The sequence below is a fragment of the Peromyscus californicus genome, unplaced genomic scaffold (assembly GCF_007827085.1).
Source record: "Peromyscus californicus insignis strain IS unplaced genomic scaffold, ASM782708v3 Scaffold_3__1_contigs__length_106647218, whole genome shotgun sequence".
NCBI classification, from domain to species: domain Eukaryota; kingdom Metazoa; phylum Chordata; class Mammalia; order Rodentia; family Cricetidae; genus Peromyscus; species Peromyscus californicus.
The window spans coordinates 14,175,864-14,197,448 of record NW_026294551.1 but is presented as its reverse complement, the minus strand read 5'-3'; the positions used below and the strand labels follow the sequence as shown (position 1 = coordinate 14,197,448).

Below are 21,585 nucleotides of genomic sequence, written 5' to 3'. Positions count from 1 at the left end.
TTACTTGTTATTTGGAGCAAAGTCTATAAATTGTCCAAGCTTGCCTCAAGATCATGTTGTAACTCAAGTAGGAATTGAGCATTCTGAGTAATGGCATTACATGCTTGTGCTACAGGTAAGGGTTGGAGGTGTGTGTGTGTGTGTGTGTGTGTGTGTGTGTGTGTGTGTGTGTGTGTGTGTGTGTATGTGTAGTGTAGAGCAGATGTCCACTTCCTTCCACCTTATCCTTTGAGACAGGGTCTTTCACTGAACCTGGTGCTCATCTATTGGTAGACTGGGTATCCTGTGAATTCCAGGGACCCACCTGTCTCTGCCTCCACTGCAGTAGGATTACAAACACATGTGACCATGCCTGGATTTTTTATGTGAGTGTTGGGGATCCGAACTCAGGTTCCCATGCTTAAGCAGTAAGCTCTTTAGCAACTGAGCCATCTAGCTACCTCCTGGATATATTTTAACATAAGATAGTTTGTTTCTGGTTTTGTCAGTTTTACCCCGGTTATATATTCAGTATATATGAAGAATTAATATTTTAAAAAGTTTAGGGGGGATGAAAGGACATTTAGGATTTTGATATTTAGTTGAGTAAATTCTTATACATGTACCGACTTCACAATCTCTTCTACAGTTCATGTGCTGAACAGTTAAATACCCCTGGTAGTTTTCTGGTGCACGTCCTCTTTATTCAGAATGCCCTTGACTGATGGCGTCTCTGAACCACTGGCTATTCTCTCTGGTGAAGTTTTTTTTTCCTTTTCTGGTACCCCCCATCAGTGGACTTAGCACATGAGCTTTTGAAAAGGGTTCCTTTCACTGTGGTTTACTCATGGCGTCTTGTGTATCAATATTCATTCTTAGTTGCTGAGTGCAATGTTAGCTTGTGAGCGGTTTCCACTGTTGATTTTTTAACAAGTTGCTCTAAGCACCACATTTGCACTTTTTGTGTGGATGTAGAGTTTGCATTTCATTTGGGACTTCTTGGTCATATGGTGAGTGCATGTTTAGCTTTGAAAGACACTGCCAAACTATTTCCAGAATGTCCATGTCATTTCACATTCTGGCCAGCAACACGAGAGTTGCTGTGTTCTCCACCCTCACCAGCACTTCGCATTTCTTGGCTTAACTTTGGCTGTTCTCATGTGTTGTTGGGGTATTGCAGCATGGTTTTGGCTTTCATTTCCTTAGTGACTAGTAATGTTCAGCATCTTTTTATGGGCATAATTGCCATTATTTGTATTTCTTCTTTGGTGAAGGGATTGATGTTTTAAAATATAATTTTAAGTGACATGCAGGAGTTGTATGTGTTTGGAGGGTGTAGTCCTGTATTGAAAACCATGTATACAGTCTGTAGTGACAGCAGGGTGGTTGGTCGTCTCTACTCTGTTTTAAAATATACAATTAATTGCTGTCAAAGGGATCGATTTTTTTGTCATTTTTTTATTGGATGGTTTTTATTCGTATGGCTAAGTGATGATAGTTATTTATATTTTCTTTATTAATACTATTTTTCTGTGCTGGAGGTTGATCCAGGGCCTCACAGCACACAACACTGTACCACGGAGCTACATACTTCCTCAGCCACTCATGTGCTGTTGATGTAAGTTATTTATGAATTCAGAATTTGCAAGCATTTTTCCTAGTCTCAATCCCTTAATAAAGTCTTTGCAGATCAAAGCTTGCAGTTTTTTTTTTGAGGGGGGTAAAGTCCAATATTGTATATCAGGTTTTTATTTCATAGATAATTCTTTTTTTTCTTAATAAAGTTATGGAGATCTTTTCCTTTATTTTCAGTTTTTACAGTTTACCCTTAGGTCCACTATTCATTTGGACTTAATTTACATACATAGTATAGCATTATTGTTAAGCATTATTTGTTATAAAAATTGTCATTTCTCTTTGACTGTGCCTTTGTTGGAAATCAGGGTTCTATATTTGTATTGGTCCATGTTGTGCTTCTGTTCTGTTTTCCTGTCTGTTTGTTCTCTAGGCAGTACCATAATGTCTTGACGACTCTAGCACATCTTAAAATAATGTGATGTGAGCCTTCCAACTTCAAGCTTCAAAATTGTTGCTACTATTCTGATTATTTTACCTTCTCATGTAAATTTTAGAATTAGCTTGTCTGAGTTTTGGTTGGAATTTCACTGAGTCTAGCAGTCAATTAAGGAGGATTGGTATTTAATTGACAAGTTTTCTTTAATGTATTTTATCATGGTTTCATAGCTTTCCTTATACAGGTATTTGATGCTTAATTTTAACTCTTTCACAGAAAGGATTGTGGAAATGGAAAGTGAAGAAGAAAAATGGGAGAAGCTGGATGCAGAATTTGATCACTTTGTGGTAGATATGAAGCCCTTTGTTCTAAAATTACCCCACAGGTCAGGTAAGATTGGGTTTGAAATTAGATGCTTTCTTGTTTTTGAGATATTCTTGCTATGTAGCCCTGGCTGGACTGGTGTTCACTATACAGCCCAGGATAGCCTCCAACATACTGCTTCAGTACTTGAATTATAGGCATGTGCCACCATAGCTAGCTGAAATTAGATCCTTAAAATTAAAAATATTATTTAATTAAAACAGTTATATTAGCTATTAATATATATTGTTTTATTATTGTGATGACAAAGTACCTGGAAGATGCCACTTAAGAACTTGTTTTGGTTCACAGTTTGAGGGTTCAGTTCATCATGGTGGGAAGATGTAGTGTCTGGGGCTTGAGACATCCAGTCACATTGCATCTGCTCAGGAAGTAGAGAGCAGTGAATGTTGCTTCTCAGCTTCAGTCTCGGTCCTCCAGCCCTTGGAATGGTGCTGCCCACATAGAGCTTGGGTCTCCCTTTCTCAGTTAAATCTTCCTGGAAACACCCTCATAAACCCACCTAGAAATAGGTTTCCATGGCGATTCTGAATATCTTCAATCAAGATTAACTGTCATACAAGTGAACTGTCAAAATGGAAATAAAGTTAAAATTCCCTTTTAAAAAAATTCCTTAATATGGTGATATTTTATTTGTACTGAAATGTGATTTTATTTGTATGTTAATAAATAAAGTTGCCTGGGGGTCAGAGCTAATAGCAAGCCATAGCAGAAGCCGGGTGGTGGTGGCGCACACCTTTAATCCAGATCACATGACAGACAGATCTCTGTGTGTTCAAGGATCCAGCCAGCATGGAGACACACGCCTTTAATCTCAATACCAACCATAGAAGACCTGGAGGTGTGTATAGACAGGCAGTGACGAGGAGGTCATGTGGTTGGGTTTACAACCAATGAGAAGGCAGAACAGAAAGTCAATAAAAAGACAGATACACAGAAAGTAGATCTCTTGCTGAGGGGAGGGACAGCAGTGGCAGGAAGGGTAAGAAGGTGGTTTTAAGTCTCAGTTCTCAGCTACCGCTCTGACCTCTTGGCCTTTTAACTCAGCATTTGGCTCTGTGTTTCTTAGTTTAATAAGACTGTTCATCTACACCTTAATTCTAATGTGTATCATTGGTGTAGGATTGTTTACTTTGAGCTGTTCCAGGATAAATAAAAATTTAGTGACAGTGTCCTCTAAGCTTTGCCAGGATTTTATTGAGATGCCGTGTCATATGCCATGAGCTTAAAGCATGATCTCAAAGTTAGATGCTTCTCTTTCTTCACTTTGACTTTTTCCTCCTTTGGAAGTGACTTCCAGTTCATGAACCCATCGTTAACCTCTGACCCTTTAATCTGATTGACTACCTGATAAGATCAACTGTGAATGAGTTTTTGTTGCTTTCATGCCTCTCATTTCTGTCCTATTATTTCTACTTTCGGAATGAAAACCTTTGTTTCAAGAAAGAACTTTACAGATATTTTAAGGTATCAGAGGGCAGCTGCATAGTTTAGGGGCGCAAGTGTCTGAGTGCACTTTGTATTCAAAGTGAGGAGCTGACTTAAAACTACAGACTTCTAGAGGAGCTGCACAGAGAGATGGGAGTATGACACAGGGATGATGGGATGATGCAGTCTTTGCTCAGTCATCACAGCCTGCTCTGGCCTTCCCGTGAACCGCCTCCTTCTGCCTCTTTTCTTGCCTTGTCGATCCTTAGCCTTTCCTTTCTTCCTTTGTTGTTCCTCAGATTTCATGACTTCAAGTCCCATTCCTTCACATCCATGGCTGACTCATGATGACTTCTAATAGTATGTAATCATACATGCATATCGCATCCTCTTCTGATATTCACTACCTTTTAAAAATTACCACATATTAGTCACACAAACTAATGGGGTTTGTTATGACGTTTTCATATATATTATGAACATTATGTTTACTTTGATCATGGTAATTCCCTTAATTTTCCTCTCTTGTCTCTCCTTATACTTCTGCTTTTCCCTTTCCTCTCCTGTAATAGTGACCCTTCTTATTTCCATGTTTTTTTTTAATATCTACATAGAGAAAATGTGTGATATTTGTCTTCCTGATTCAGATTTGTTTTGCTTAACATGATAATCTGTAGTTCATTTCATTTCTTGTAGATGACATGATTTTGTTCTTATGTCTGAATAAAATCACACCACACACACACACACACACACACACACCATATTTTCTTTATTCATTTTCCCATTGATGGACACCTATATTGACTCCAGAACTTTGATAATCATCACTTTTTTTTGTCTTGGATCTGCCAATTAAGAAAATTTTGTATTAGAATTTCCCATTTTCTTTATCCACTCTTCAGTTGAAGGGCATCTAGGCTGTTTCCAGGTTTTGGCTATTACAAATAATGGTGCTATGAACATAGTTGAGCAAGTGTCCTTGTGGTATGATTGAGTATTCCTTGGGTATATGCCCAAGGGTGGTATCACTGGGTCTTGAGGTAGGTTGATTCTCAATTTTCTGAGAAACTGCCATACTGATTTTCAAAGTGGCTGTGCAAGTTTGCACTCCCACCAACAGTGGAGGAGTGTTCCCTTTGTTCCACATCCTCTCCAACATAAGCTGTCATCAGTGTTTTTGATTTTAGCCATTCTGACAGGTGTAAGATGGCATCTCAGAGTCACTTTGATTTGCATTTCCATGATGACTAAGGATGTTGAGCAATTCCTTAAATGTCTTTCGGCCATTTGAGATTCTTCAGTGGCAGTAGAATCAGGGTCCATCCCTGGTGCATGAGCTGGCTATTTAGAGCCCATTACCTATGGTGGGACACCTTGCACAGCCATGATGCAGGGGGAGAGTCTTGGACCTGCCTCAACTGAATGTACTGGGCTTACCTTTTTGGAGGAGGGAATGGGGGGTGGGGGGGGGGGCAGAAGCACTGGGGGGAGCAGGAGGAGGGAAGAGAGGGGGATCTGTGATTGGTATGTAAAAGGAATAAAATATTTCTCAGTAAAAAGTTTAAAAAAAGTAAAAAAAGAGAATTTCCCATTATAAATGTATCTCAAATCAAACTATTCTCATATTTTGTCTTCTTTTAAAAATAGATTTGAGGTATTTAGAATTGCTTAAATATAACCTTAGGTTTATATACATTGTCTATGTGGAACATTCATGGCCCTCTTTTACTGCTTCATAATGAACATGTAGGAACTCATCCCATTTAAGAGATCTAGTCTTACAGCTAAAGCTACAGTGCGATTTTCTATCATTTTAAGTAGATAATTTAGTAGATAATTTAAGCTCTTCATTAATCAAGTTGTACCAAAGTGTGTGCATTGAATATAATGTTGGTGTCAGTTTGCTAGAAGACATGAAGATAATATATTTTCAACTATGTGCTCAAGCTGATCAATTCCACTTCTATATTTTCTGTTTGTATAAAGTACACTGGATATTCACAAAGTTTGTTTGGTGATCATATAATTTTCAGAGTAAAAATACACATTTTTTAGATGCCACCTCTCATGCCTGTTAGTGAGATTACAAAGTGGTAAATCCAGACTTAGTGATTTTTTTTGTAGGCAAAACAATAAATGAATATGACCTTTATAAGCCAAGAGATTAATGATTTGTATAATATATGTAATCCACAAATTGAGTTAGACTGATAAAAATATCAGAGTAGTGTTCGTGAGAGTTAAAAAATCCTGTGTCACAGCAAGATAATACACTCAATGGGTCATTATATATGGATTAAATGTGCTGCATTTTTAGGTAGATTTTTTTAAAAAAAGGATAATTATTTCATGAAATTATTCACTCAATTACTTTAGAGATAGTAAAAGAAAACCTCAAATCAGCTACAAATCCCTTGGAATTATTGGCTTTAATAGATAAAATGTTTGGATTTGATTTTAGAGTGAATATGTACTGCTTGGTAGCCAGACATGGCACTTTAGCTTTCTGTGTTTATATAGTTAGGAGTTAGGGACAGCCTTTCCAGTATGTCTAAAGTTATTTTATTGATGCAAAATTTTATCTAAAATATGTTTAATAGTATTCAGAAACTTTATTTTTATTAACTTCCAAAGACAGATTCCAGGAATCTTATTTTTATGAAAATAATATATTCATATTTGTGTTGCCCAACTGCAACTAACTAATAAATTAAACTCTAGACTGGGAGTGTTCAGTCTTTTTTCCAGCCCATAACCATTTTTTGTTGTTGTAAAATTTTATTGAATGTTGCCACACTATTTGCTTGCATATGGCTCATTAATACTTTCTTGATAAGATGGTGAGCTAGAGTAAGTTATGCCAGAAATCACATGGCTTGGAAAGCTTGAAGTATTGACAATTGGGCTTTTTACAGAAGTTGGATGACCCTTGTTCTAGATTATAGTAGGTACTTATATAGGCCTTTATAATTTAATGTTTTATCATTGACGTCAGGTTTCACATAGTTCTTATGTACTTACAGAACGGCAGAGGTGTGCTCTTTGGATCAGAAAGCTGTGTGAGCCCTCAGGAACAGGTGCAGGACTCATGGGTAGGAAGAATCGGAACCTGTACGCAAAGCTGTTACTGCATATGCTTAGGCGAGGAGTACTTGAAGGCCCTTTTGCACACCGTCCTGAGCCAGGAATGCTAAAAACATTACCATCATATATGGTAGGTACCGCCGACCACAGCATAGTAGTTTCATTCCTTTTAAAGTGAGTGTGATATATCATCCCTTTAGGAAGGGAAATAATATTGAGTTATATGTGCTAAATAGTACATAAGTTAAAACTTCTCATTCATTTTTTCCACTTTCAATAGAAAACATTCTTTTGTTATATTTTATTCACTTATATTCCCTTATATAAAAATGAATTTTAAAACTGACCTTAATTACTTACTAATTTTCAAATTTGACTCTTAATATATTAAGTATTTTAGTAAATTATAGTTTATGAATCCTTTCATATATATTATTTAACATTATCAGTTTAATGGCTCTTAGAAGTCCCTTTCTAGTCTGTCGATAATAAGTTAGAATTTAAAAGTGGTTCTCTATAGTTGATTTAATTATTATCAGCTTTGTTATGAGGCAGTTATTTTATGGTTAGTGGATGAATTGTCCCCCTCTTGCTCCTTGTAAACATAAATTTGCTTCTTGGTTTGTGTGGGTTATGAGTATGATGTCTAACTGGACGGCTAACTGTTGTTGTGTATATATACATATATGTGTATATATATATATATGTATATGTGAATGTCAGAATTATTACAAAATATAGGATTTCTCTACATTTTAGACAATATACTAATCAAAATATAGTGGCATGGAATGCTGCACACCAAAGAATAATTCCTTTTGTTGGTGGCAGAGCACAAAAACTTTTAATGCTATTATCCATTAAAAGGAATACCATACATTTTGCTTAAGCCAAGATCAGCAGTATTGGGGCAAGTAGTTAGTTGACTTTGTGTATTTGATTAGATATTAGAATGAGTACTTCAGTCTCCCTATTATCCGTGAAGCTTTTATCCCCCCATCTCCACGAGAGTGCCAAAATAGCAGACTACATGGAATTATTTGTACTATACTGAGACATCTAAGACAGCTACTAAATGACTATGAATAGGTAGTTGCTTTAGTCAAGGTTTCTATTGCTGTGATAAAATATCATGACTATAAGCAACTTGGGGAGGAAAGGGTTTATTTTGGCTTACACTTTCACATCACAGTCCATCATTGAAGAAAATTAGGGCAGTAACTTAAGACAGGAACCTGAAAGCAGAACTGAAACTGATGCTATGGAGGTTTGCTGCTTACTGGCTTGCTCCTCATGGCCTGTTCAGCCTGCTTTCTTATAGTACAAAGGCCCACCAACCTAGGGGTGGTACTGCCTACAGTTAGCTGGCACCTTCCACATCAATCATCAGTCAAGAAAGTGCCCTCCAGACTTGCCCATGGGCCAGTCTCAATTGAGGTTCCCTCCTCGCAAATAACTCTAGTTTGTATCAAGTTGACGTAGAACCAGTCAGCACAGCAGTGTATACTGTGCAAGTAGATCTCGCTGGAGATAGTGGAACAGAGTTTATGAGAGTTTATTACAACTTACAATAGCACCTAATTATATCTTATTTGTAGAATTTTCCATTAATATATCAGGCCATGGTTGACTGCAGGTAACTCAAACCATGGGAAGAGAAGCAGAGCATAAGCAAGACAACCATATCTCATTTAAAAAGAAATCATCCTGCATTTCCAATTTAATATAAGGGGTCATGTGTGACTGTTTCCTGAGGAGTAGCCCCTTGAGGACTTGTGTGTAGACTTAGGTAATTGGTGCACAAGTAGAGTTTCCTCCAGAAAGCTTATCATGCACCGGGCTTGAAACTAAAGTGTTCATGTCATCTCGGTGTCTAAAATGGACTGTTTCATGAAGAATAGTAGATGTTGGGATATTAATATATTCTGTCACATTTTTCCATTCACAGTCGATTTCATAAAGTTGTAGGGAAGGACTTTATTTGACAAATGATACTAAGAAGGCCTGGAGCTTTGTCTTGGCCTCCCAGGGAAAGAACAGTATGTTTGGAACCAAATCCCATGTCTGACTTTGGAGTTCCCACCACATTGAGGGATTGTTACTTTTAGCTTTAATTTCTGGCACGTTTTAATTGTGGTTACTCCAAATACTGATTTTGTGTATAGTGTGCCTATGTGTGTAAACTAATTGATAGTTACAGGAAGAAATAGAGTAGGACATAATTTAAAAAGTTTTCCATTCAACTATAAAGCACTGGTTCTCAACCTGTGGCTCACAACCCATTTGACAAAGCTCCCCCCCCCCAAATTTACATTATGATTCAAAACAGTAGCAAAATTACAGTTATGAAGTAGCAGCGAAAATAATTTTATGGTTGGGGGTCATCACAGCATGAGGAACTGTACTAAAGGGCCATAGCATTGGGAAGGTTGAGAACCACTGCTATAATACTAATATCACTTCCTTATATAAATAATTATTCTCAGATTGATCTATCATGTGATTTTGCTGTTCATTAGGTTTCTTGTGTAGGAGAACATAACTGAATGTAAATGTATTGGGCATCTTATTATTTTAATATCTCATAATGTGTTATGTATTCAGTGATGCATTTCATTTATTTGTCTGTAATTGAACTTTAATTAGATATTTGAAAAGCTTTTGTTAGACTTAAAGTTGATGGAAATTTTAAGTGTTTTCTTTATAGTAGTACATTTTGTAAGAATGATTTCTCTGATTTTTAAAAACCAGTCCATCTATTTTGATGAACCAAATCCAGCACAACCAAAAGGTTCAAGCCCAGAGAAGTTACCTGACTGGGTAATGGGTGAGCTGGAGACAGGTGAACACAGATTAAATGAATCATGGCAGTTTTCTTCTGGAGAAGAGAACACGATGCTGTCAGCAAGTGATGTCCACAGGTATGCCATAAAGTTTAAATATTTAAAACGTCACTGTGTTTTTGCAACTGGCTCATATATTGAAGGCTTTTCTTTTTAATAATAAGGTTTTGGTTTACATTATATTTTTGCTAATGTTGGAGGCTGTGAACAGATGTTAGGCAGGTAAAAATAACAGGTTTTAAGAATTTATTACATATTTAAGTAAGACTATGTTATATTTTAAGTCATTTTATGAATATCTGTTAAGTGTGTGTGTGTGTGTGTGTGTGTGTGTGTGTGTGTGTGTGTGTGTGTGTATTTCATTGTTTGGAAAGTGTAGCTAAGAATCGTAAATAACACAATTACATGTGTTTCCTTTATGACAATGTTAAGAACATTGCCAGTGACTTCAACAAAATGTAATACTCTGCACATCCATGTTGCATCTTCTGTTTGAATATCTCTTTCCCCACCTCACTGACTGGTGCTCATTATTTTCATTTAATGAAATAAGAATATAAATTTGACCCATTCAATTGCCTTTTTAGTAGAAGATTAAGCCTACATAGGATTTTAGTACAAATAAAATAAACTGCTAAGTTATAAAAATGTACCAAAAGGTTGTTATTGTTGCAGTATAATTTTTGGCCTTTAAGAGGGAGAGATTTAAATTTTGGTTTTTATTAAATTTTGATATTTCCTGTTGACATTGGAATTTCTTGAAGTGTTAAAATAATGGGTAGTGTCATTTAAAATGCACCACACTTCATATTTCACTCTGGCCATTCTCTTGGGAATTTTAATTTTATGAATTTGTTTCTATTAACAAAGCAGTCTTCTTGTCCACTATAGTTTCTTTGGTCTATTCTTACTAAATGTGGAAATGTTGTTGGTAATTGGAAATGCATCCATTGTAGATGTAGTCTGGTTGAGTGTCTTTCAGACTTGTCATCATGATGGGGAAGAACAGTGAACACAAATCAAAGAGTCCATGAGATAATTTTATTAGAAAGAGGAAACAAATTAGAATGGAGAAAAAAGTGAAGGAAGATATGATAGCATTAAGAATATATGTAGAGGAGTAAAAAGTGAATAGGTGAGTTATATTAGATGGTGTTAGTGCTTATTTTTGCGTCCATAGAGAATTAAAATAAGATTATATTATATATTATATAAAATAACTTTCTGACCCTCCTGCATCCACACTATGGAGGTGGATACAAGGGGGTCAGAAAGTTCAGGGTCATCCTCAGCTATGTAGCAAGTTTGAGGCCAGCCTGGGTTATATGAACCTTCTCTTTAAAGAAGAGTTCAACTAAAATATACTCCTTTCTAAGTATAATGGTGAAATGAACCTGGAGTTTGTGGCATAAAGGTGAACTAGTTACAAGTCTGTCTTGGCCCTTGACCATGGGTTGAAAATAGTAAATCTTTTTAGACAGAGTCAGTGACATGAGCAGATTTGTTTTGCTTCACTTGCACAGTGGTGTCTCCAACAGTGTTTTTGAAGGATTTGTCAAAGTTAGCAATCAATTTTCTTGTACTTCCTAAAAATCTGAAAACCTGGTAATCTTTTTGTAAGCTAGCCATGGGGTCATAGGTTAGAGATAGTTATAGTAGGTTGCTCTGTTACTGTAGTATGCTGTTAGCTGTAGGTGGAAGTTTCTCTCCTGCCTGCCTCTTCCCAAATACCCAGCAGCCACTTCTTAAATAATTGACTCCAAGGCTTAGTATTACTTATAAATGCTCAGCTAGTAGCTCAGGCTTATTGCTAATTAGCTGTTACACTTAAATTAACCTTTAATTCTTATCTATGTTTAGCCAGGTGACTTGGTACCTTTTCACAGTGCAGCATTCTCATCTTGCTTCCTCTATGTCTTACTGGTGACTCCTGACTCCACCCTTCATCTTCCCAGAATTCTCCTAGTCTGGTCACCCTGCCTATACTTCCTGCCTGGCCACTGGCCAATCAGCATTTTATTAAATCAATTCGAGTGACAAATCTTTACAGTGTACAAGAGCATTATCCCACAGCAGTTAATGAATTTCACATTATTTGTATATATTAGTGAGCATGGAACTTTTTCTTTAAATAGTCCTTCTGTTTTCATATTGTATCAAAAGTGCAGAGAAGAAGGATGTATGTAGAGGGATCAAATAATTCAAGAAAGGAAGTGCAGAATTTGGAAGCATAATCACTTCTCTGTTGCCTGCTTAAGCCCTCCAGTTGTGATTTATAACATGTTTTACATGGGAGAAGTGCACAGATAGTTTTGATGCACTAGTCATGTGTGATTTTGCAAATACGTGTGAAGATTAAAGTGTGCATATTAGGATAGGAAATACATGACATTAACAGGAGTCCAGGTGAAAGGACATTTTCTTCTCTGGACCACAAGATAAATTTTGAGAAAAATACAGTGAAAATATTCTTTTTAAAAACAGATCTATTTTTATTTTTATTTATGTCTGTATATGTGTGTCTGTGTTGAATGTATGGTGTGTATGGGGTTGCCCATGGAATCTAGAAGAGGGAGATGATTCCTTGGAGCTGGAGTTACAGGCAGTTGTGAGCCTCTCAACTTAGGTTCTGGGATCCAAACGAGAGTGCCCTGGAAGAGCAGCAAGAACTCTAAACTGCTGAACTGTCTCTCAGCCCAGTGAGAATAATATTTACTTGTCACCCAGTCACTTTACTGGAAAATGAAAAAATAATAAAATCCACACATTAAAAATAATTTGTTAGCCAGGCAGTGGTGGCACATGCCTTTAATCCCAGCACTTGGGAGGCAGATCCAGGATCTCTGTGAGTTCGAGGCCAGCCTGGGCTACAGAGCGAGATCCAGGACAGGCTCCAAAACTACACAGAGAAACCCTGTCTCGAAAACAAAAACAAAATTTGTCTTATTCACTGTATTAGCTCTCTTTTTTTCATTGCTGGGACAAAATATTTGAGAAAAGCAATTTAAGGCGGGAGGGGCTTGTTTTAGCTCCCAGTTTGAAGGGATAGAGTTCATCAGGGAAGGCATGGTAGCAGGAACATAGGTGCCTGGTCACTTTGTGTCTGCAGTCAGGAAGCAGAGGAAGATGAATGCTGGTGCCCATCTGACTTCCCACTTTTCCCTTTTTACTCAGCTCAGCACCCCAGCCCATGGGATGTCCTGCCCACATTCAGGTGGCTGTTCCTTCGCTAGATAAGCCTCTCTGGAAATATTCATAAAAATATGCCCAGAAGTGTATCTCCTGTATGATTCCAAATCTCATCCACCTAACAATGAAAATTAACAATCACCGATATCTATAATCAAATGACTTTTAATGAAAAATAGTTACTTGATTAGAAGGCATTAGTTATTGATTAAATGATAAGCAATGGGAAAAACTGACTGTTGGCTCTCATCAATCCTGTCTATCCTCCAGATCCACCGCCTCACAAAAGTCTGACATCCAAGTCTGTTCAGGTGACCCTGTCACCTTTTCCTATAGGATTCCATGTTTCTCAGTTGCAATCATCACATTTGCAAATATTTATTGTCTGACTTTCCTGTTAGATTCATGAGGTAGGAATTTCACAGGTAGGAATGGTATTTTTCATTTGCAATTTATTTTCAGTTCCTCATAGCAGATGTGAGCATGTTAAAAATTTTGTAAGTCATATTCATTGAGTTACATGTGTGCTTTAGTGAAGATTATTAGTCACTACTGTATAGTAATTTACTATATATGAAGACCTTCTAAGGTAGGTGTATTGTGGCAGAGGTAATAGTTCAAAAGAATTTGGAAATTGAACTCTTAGAGAATGTAGAGGGGAGGGTGACTTTTATAAAATGGTGGAGGAAACATGGCCATGCACTATAGAGGAGGAGCCTGTAACACTATGAGGCATGACACCGAAGGAGCCGGCGAGGACATGCTTAAAGGTCTTTCTGTTCAGGTCGGTGACATGAGGCTGATGGTCACTTAGGGTCATAAAGTCCTTCTTAGGGTATTTCATACTCCTTTAATAATTATGGCTTGATTTGTTTTAAACTTTAAATTTTGTTGAAGTTTTAATCCACAGGTATATTACTTAACAGAGATTTGTCATTTTACGTATATGGAGACATTTAAAAGATAAAACTAACATTTATTTTAGCTGAACTTACAAAGATTGATTTGAAGGTCAGCTCCACATGTGCTTCAGCTCACCGTGGCCCTGAGGAGCCCACCAAAGGCTCACTTTCACTCTTCTCTGTGAGGTTGCTCCTTTTCTCTGAGTGGTCATACTGTGCTAACGACCAAGTCGCTATCTGTTAATGTTGACCTACTACATCTAATAACTTCTGTAAGAATTGTTTTAAAAAGTTTAAGAGGCTTCTAATATTTGACACATGTATGTTTTTATAGTGAATAATTTATTGTTACTTAGAACTGAAGTTTAATGCTACCTCATAAATTTTACAGCCACTTCAACTTGTCCTTTGAAAAACCTCTTTAATCTTAAAAGATTTTCCCCCTTAGTGTTTCTTTTTTGATCACTTTATAAAACCCTGCTTTACTTAGACCTTTTTGTATGTGAAGCATTTCTAATGGCATTTTAGATGATGCTGTTTGTGCCCTAGCCTTTTTATATTATTAAAGATGCAGAGTCCTTTTGAAGCCTTTTGTTAGGATCCCTATTCAGGGGAGATGACACCTTCCCTCTACCTTTATTCCTTTGTAGGCTGGAAGCAGCCTCGTCTCACACTCCCTGGAAGTATTATGAGGCCGTATTTTAGCTCTTATTATCATGCTCCCTTTTTGTCCCTCAAATATACATCATGCATTAGTATATTTAGCATCTTACACCAAAAACTCCAGTACCAGTCACTCCTGAAATCCTCTGCTTTCTTTTTTGCATACTCCTTGGTTTATGTTCATGTTATTACCCATGTTTTCTTTTAGAAGACTTGCTGATCCAAATGTCATTACTATTTAAATTATAATTCTGCTATTACATTTTTGTGTTTAGTATCTGGCTTTTTTTCTTGACAAAGAAATATTCTAGTTATATTTGGCTTTAGTTGGTTATGACTTTATAAGACCTTTCTAAGGTGATCCTAGTCATCAAGATCTGATAAGCACCTTGTTTTTATGATAGGTTGTCTTTAAGGGAGCCCCCAGAACCCAATTCCTGATATTCTTTCTATAATTTCCTCCCTGTTTATGGGCAGGGCCTGTGACTTGTTTCTAACCAATAGAGTATGGCAATGGTGAGGTCAGTCTGATTGCCTTGTGCTGTGTAAAGCATCATCGTACTCTAGGTCTTGTTTCTAACCAATAGAGTGTGGCAATGGTGAGGTCACTCCTGTGAGTGCCTTGTGCTGTGTGAAGCATCATTGTACTCTAGGTCTTGCTGCCATGCCCTTTGTTGACTTTGAAGAAGTAGCTTCCATGATTCATGTAGCCCCAGGGAACCGGATGTTGACAATCGGGGGCAAGGAAGTGAATGTGTTTGTAGTTGAGGAGTCTCCATATGAAAACACAGCTCTCATCAAATAATGGTTGTAGCGTTATGAAGTAACAAGCAGAGGACCTAGCTCAACTGTACCTGGACTTTCACAGAAGTATGAGAAAATATGTGCATGTTATTTAAAACTCCTCGGTATGGTGTTATGTAACTATACATGATGGATGCAGAATTTTTCTTAATGTAGAAAACTGTGAATACTTGTGGAAGCCTCAGTGTAGAGTATGCACAATGAAAAGTCAAGATTTTGTATATTCTTTGTTTCCTTCCTCATGAGAGGTAATCTCATCAATAATTTTGTATATATTATTCTTGAATAGGTACCTAACATCTATGCCCATGTGAATAAGAAATTATGAAATGTATATGCACCACTCTATAACTTTCTCTTTTATTTACTTAGTTCTCAAAACCATTGCCATGTAGGTAGGTTTTCAAAAATATACTTTTTAACCCTGTTTCTACTGTCCTCTTTATTATTATAAAGAATGCTTGGGTTCACATACTAATGCCTAGCTCATTGTATATCTTGCATTAAATATACCTGGGATTTGTTTTAATTGCATATGATAAGATGATATGGAGACAATTACCTTTTAAAGAAGAGATCGTCATTCAGTCACTAAGAGGAAGTACCATATCCTGCAGGGTCACGTTTTGCTCAGGAGGCAGAAGGAAAAAGGGGAACATAGGTAAAAGCACCCCTTAAAACTATAATGATGGGGTGCCTGAACTGGTTTACCCCAGTAATCAGATTGGTGAATACCCTGTCATCATAGAGCCTTTCTCTAGTAACTGATGGAAGCAGATGCAGAGATCCATAGCCAAACACCAGGCTGAGTTCTAGGAGTCCAGTTGAAGAGAGAGAAGAGGGATTCTATGAGCAAGGGGCATCAAGATCATGATGGCGAAACCTACAGAGAAAACCAAACCAAACTAGTGGGAACTCATGAAATTTAGATCAACAGCTGTGGAGCCTGCATGAGACTCGACTAGGCCCTTTGCATAGCGAGACAGCAGTATAGCTTGATCTGCTTAAGGGGCTCCCTGGCAGTAGGATCAGAATCCTGGTGCATAAGTAGGCTTTTTGGAGCCCACCACCTATGATGGGACACCTTTCACAGCCTTGAGGTAGTGGGAGGGGCTTGGACCTGCCTCTAGTAAATGTACCAGGCTCTGCTGACTCCCCATGGGAGGCCTTACCTTCTTGTAGGAGGGAATGAGGGGTGAGTTGTGGGGGAAAGGCTGGAGGGGTGGGAAGAGGGGGATCTTTGGTATGTAAAATGAGTAAAAATTTTTTCTTAATAAAAACTATAATGTTGGGCTTGATCTGTTTGGGAGGCATCCAGGCAGTGGAACCGGGTCCTGTGCTCATTGCATGAGTTTGAAACCTGGGGCCTATGCAGGATTGCTTGGCTCGGCCTGGGAGGAGGGGACTAGACCTACCAGGTTGACCTCAGTCTGTGGGGAAGGCTTTGCCCTGGAGGAGATGGGAATGGAGGGGGGGGGGCTGGGGGGAAGGTGAGGGGGACGGGAAGGGGGAGAACAAGGGAATACGTGGCTGATATGTAGAACTGAATGGTATTGCAAAATAAAAAAAAAAAAACAAAAAAAAAACAACAAAAAAAACTATAATGTTGGGAAGTGGGTAGATGGGGGGGGTCTGCTAGTAGGTATGAAGTAAAGCACAGATCTTGGAGTAGTGGTTGGGGGTTTTAAAATATGATTTCTGTGAGATACTATGGAGGTGAACAACTTTGGCCGTTAATTTGGCCCAGGGCTTAAAGATACCAGCTCATCAGTTATAGTATCAAGAATAGACTTACACACTTGTCTGTGTTTTAGACTATAGTGGATTCCTAGAAGATGAATCACTGTACTGGTGGGATTATTAATTGATTTAATATCTTGTTCAGTTTTTTTTTTTTTTTTTTTTGCAATACAATTCAGTTCTACATATCAGCCACGGATTCCCTTGTTCTTCCCCCTCCCGCCCCCCTCACCTTCCCCCCAGCCTACCCCCTATTCCCACCTCATCCAGGGCAAAGGCTCCCCCGAGGACTGAGATCAACCTGGTAGACTCAGTCCAGGCAGGTCCAGTCCCCTCCTCCCAGGCCGAGCCAAGCAACCCTGAATAGGCCCCAGGTTTCAAACAGCCAACTCATGCAATGAGCACAGGACCCGGTCCCACTGCCTGGATGCCTCCCAAACAGATCAAGCCAATCAACTGTCTCACCCATTCAGAGGGCCTGATCCAGTTGGGGACCCCTCAGCCATTGGTTCATAGTTCATGTGTTTCCATTCGTTTGGCTATTTGTCCCTGTGCTTTATCCAACCTTGGTCTCAACAATTCTCGCTCATATAAACCCTCCTCTTTCTCACCAATTGGACTCCCAGAGCTCCACCCGGGGCCTAGCCATGGATCTCTACATACAGATCCCTCAGTCATTGGATGGGGTTTCTAGCACGACAAATAAGGTGTTTGGCCATCCCATCACCAGAGTAGGTCAGTTCAGGCTGTCTCTCAACCATTGCCAGCAGTCTGTTGTGGGGGTATCTTTGTGGATTTCTGTGGGCCTCTCTAGCACTTTGCTTCTTCCTATTCTCATGTGGTCTTCATTTACCATGGTCTCCTATTCTTTGTTCTCCCTCTCTGTTGTTGATCCAGCTGGGATCTCCTGCTCCCCCCAGCTCTCTTTCCCTCAACCCTCACCCTTCATTACCCCCACTCATGTCCAGGCTGTTCATATAGATCTCTTCCATTTCTCTGTCATTGGGCAATCCCCGTGTCTTTCTTGGGGTCCTGTTTTCCAGGTAGCCTCCCTGGTGATGTGAGTAGCAGTCCAGTCATCCTTATTCCACATCTAGTATCCTCCTATGAGTGAGTACATACCATGTTTGTCTTTCTGAGTCTGGGTTACCTCACTCAGGATGATTTTTTCTAGATCCATCCATTTGCCTGCAAACCTCATGATGTCATTGTTTTTCTCTGCTGAGTAGTATTCCATTGTGTATATGTACCACATTTTGTTTATCCATTCTTCAGTTGAAGGGCATCTAGGTTGTTTCCATGTTCTGGCTATTACAAACAATGCTGATATGAACATAGCTGAACACGTGCTCTTGTGGTATGATTGAGCATTCCTTGGGTATATGCCCAAGAGTGGTATAGCTGGATCTTGGGGGAGATTGATTCCCAATTTTCTAAGAAAGTGCCATATTGATTTCCAGAGTGGTTGTACAAGCTTGCATTCCCACCAGCAGTGGAGGAGAGTTCCCCTAGCTCCACATCCTCTCCAGCATAAGGTGTCTTCAGTGTTTTTGATCTTAGCCATTCTGACAGGCGTAAGGTAGTATCTCAGAGTTGTTTTGATTTGCATTTCCCTGATGATTAGGGATGTTGAGCAATTCCTTAAATGTCTTTCAGCCATTTGAGTTTCCTCTGTTGAGAATTCTCACTATGAAAGCAGTGCTAAGAGGGAAATTCATAGCACTAAATGCCCACATAAATAAGTTGGAGAAATCTCACACTAGTGACTTAACAGCACACCTGAAAGCTCTAGAACAAGAAGAAGCAAAGTCTCCCAGGAAAAATAGACGCCAGGAAATTATCAAAGTGAGAGCTGAAATAAATAAAATAGAAACAAAGAGAACAATACAAAAAATTAATGAAACAAAGAGTTGGTTCTTTGAGAAAATCAACAAGATAGACAAACCCTTATCCAAACTAACTAAAAGATAGAGAGAGAGAGCATCCAAATCACCAAAATCAGAAATGAAAAGGGGGACATAACAACAGACATTGAGGAAATCCAGAGAATCATCAGGTCATACTTCAAAAACCTTTACTCCACAAAACTGGAAAACCTAAAAGAAGTGGATAACTTTCTGGATAGGTACCACATACCTAAGTTAAATCAAGACCAGATAAACTATTTAAATAGTCCAATAACCCCTAAGGAAATAGAAACAGTCATTAAAAGTCTCCCAAGCAAAAAAAGCCCAGGACCAGATGGTTTCAGCGCAGAATTCTACCAGATCTTCAAAGAAGAGTTAATACCAATACTCTCTAAATTGTTCCACACAATAGAAACAGAAGGAACATTACCAAACTCCTTCTATGAGGCTACAATTACCCTGATTCCTAAACCAAACAAGGATACAACAAAGAAAGAGAACTACAGACCGATCTCCCTCATGAACATTGATGCAAAAATACTCAATAAAATACTGGCAAACAGACTCCAAGAACACATCAGAACAATTATCCACCATGATCAAGTAGGCTTCATTCCAGGGATGCAAGGGTGGTTCAACATACGAAAGTCCGTCAATGTAATACACCATATAAACAAACTTGTTCAATTGTTTAAAAAAGTGTATATGGGCTATCTTGAAAGATATGAAAGATTTATAAAGTTTTAAAAAGTAGTAGAGGTATAGTGAACTATATTTGTGTATAGAAGCATTTTAAAGAGGTGGTGTGTGTGTGTGTGTGTGTGTGTGTGTGTGTGTGTGTGTGTGTGTGTGTGTATGTGTATGTATATGTGTGTGTGTGTGTAAAATTACTAAATATCACCTTTGGTTAATGGGACTTGCCTGGAGTATAGAGATAATAGCATTCTTTTTTGTATACATGTTTGTTATTTTTATTTAGTAAGCACACATTTATATTTTTATAGGTACTGTCAAATTGCCTTCTAAAATACCAAACTTTTATTAAGATGTTTGGATATACAAATTTTTAATATTAATGCTAAAATTAATAAATTTAACTATGTAACAAATGTCTGTAGATGTAACAAGTCTGTATATAGATTTAAACATAAGAAGGAAACTTTCCTTGATGAGTACATTGCAGATTTTGTGAATTCCACTTGTTTTCTAGTTTGTTAAAGCAGGAAAGCCAAGTGAGGGCATTTGTGCTGTTTTGGGAGTGCCTAAGGTATGTTAGGTGCTGTCTGGACACATGTTCTAAGTTCCCTGGTTTGATCCTCTCTGTACCTGAGAGCTTGACAGCATTGCTCCTTTGTGTTTGTGGAGGTAGTAGCAGCCTCAGCAGGCTCACACAGCATTCCCAGCAGTGTGTCTGGTACTGGAATGCAGGTTCATGGATTATGTTTCCAGGATACCTCTAAGCTCAGGTAGCTTAGGCAGAAAATATGGAAATTTCATTTTTTCCTTAAAAGTTTAATATTCATGTAGTGTTATGTGTATGGGTGTTTTGCCTGCCTGCATGCATATGTATGCACAGTGTGCATGCAGTGCCTGTGGAGGGCAGAAGAAGGCGTCGGGACCCTATTAAGAGCTGACGCGTAGGTCCTGAGAATGAATCTGAGTCCTCTGGAAGAGCAGTCAGTGTCTTGACTGCTGAGCCATCTCTCCAGCCCTTTGTCTGCTTTTTGGTCCATGCCACCTCAGCAATCCACGCAGTTCTTCCCTTGTCCATTGTTGTTTCCAGGCTGAGCTGAAATGAGGAGGTTTGCTGTGGTTCAAATCCTACTTCTGATACTTGGCAACCATCTGTCCTCAGGCGAGTTACTTAATTTCTCTAAACCCAGGTTTCATCATTTTGAAAATTGGGGTTTTTTGGAACTCAGTGTCCGAACAAAGTGGAACAATACATGCGGAGACTTCAGCATAGGACTTACTGAGTATCAGCTGTGGCTACTGCCGTCCTTGGCATGGTGGCTGCTATTAGCACAGTTCACACAGGGACTCACTTGTCGTTGTTTGACTGTTCTTTTGTTTTGTAGTGATGAAATCCTCCCAGAGGTTGTCTCAGATCCACTAGTTATCAACTGTTCTTAGCTTCTAGAAGTCATCTTGTGTTCTCAAAAAGAAAAAAAAAGTAAATACTCAGGTGGAAAAATTCTATTTGTAACTGCACACTATCAAAAGAAGTTGTCATGGTTGTTATTGTTGTTTGTTTATGAGACAGGAGTGCATGTATCCCACACTGGCCTCGAACTTGCAGAGTAGCTGAGAATGAGCTTGAGTTCCTGCCCTTCCTGCTTCTGCCTCCTGGAGTTTCAGGTGGGTGCTTATGAACTTATGTGGTCCTGGAAATCAAACCCAGGGCTTCATGCAGGCTAGGCAATCATTCCACCAACTGATCTGCATTCCCAGCCCTGCAAACTAGGAAAAGTATTTAAAAGGTGATTTGCAGGAGGCATGTTTATTCAAGGGACTTAATAAGTCTCACTTTCTAGGATACAAGGAACACAGTGTGGTGCACTGTGCTGTACAGACATTTGCAGCTATATAGTAATGCATAGATGACACTTCATGTCATTCTGTATTCTTTTCATGCTCTGTCCCAA

At 38.5% G+C, this 21,585-nt stretch overlaps 1 protein-coding gene across 7 annotated transcripts in view; it reads left to right on the top strand.

Annotated features, from left to right (window-relative positions):
- Cep112 (centrosomal protein 112) overlaps positions 1–21,585 on the top strand; it is a 494,900-nt gene that overhangs the window by 6,332 nt on the left and 466,983 nt on the right. For all 7 annotated transcript variants that reach the window (XR_008222117.1, XM_052755648.1, XM_052755650.1 and 4 more), the window contains exons 2-4: positions 2,270–2,383; positions 6,832–7,022; positions 9,644–9,813. Coding sequence is in view for 6 of the 7 variants with exons in the window: in XM_052755648.1 (XP_052611608.1) it covers positions 2,284–2,383; positions 6,832–7,022; positions 9,644–9,813 (461 nt within the window). In the remaining variant the exon portion in view is untranslated. The remainder of the gene's footprint in view (positions 1–2,269; positions 2,384–6,831; positions 7,023–9,643; positions 9,814–21,585) is intronic.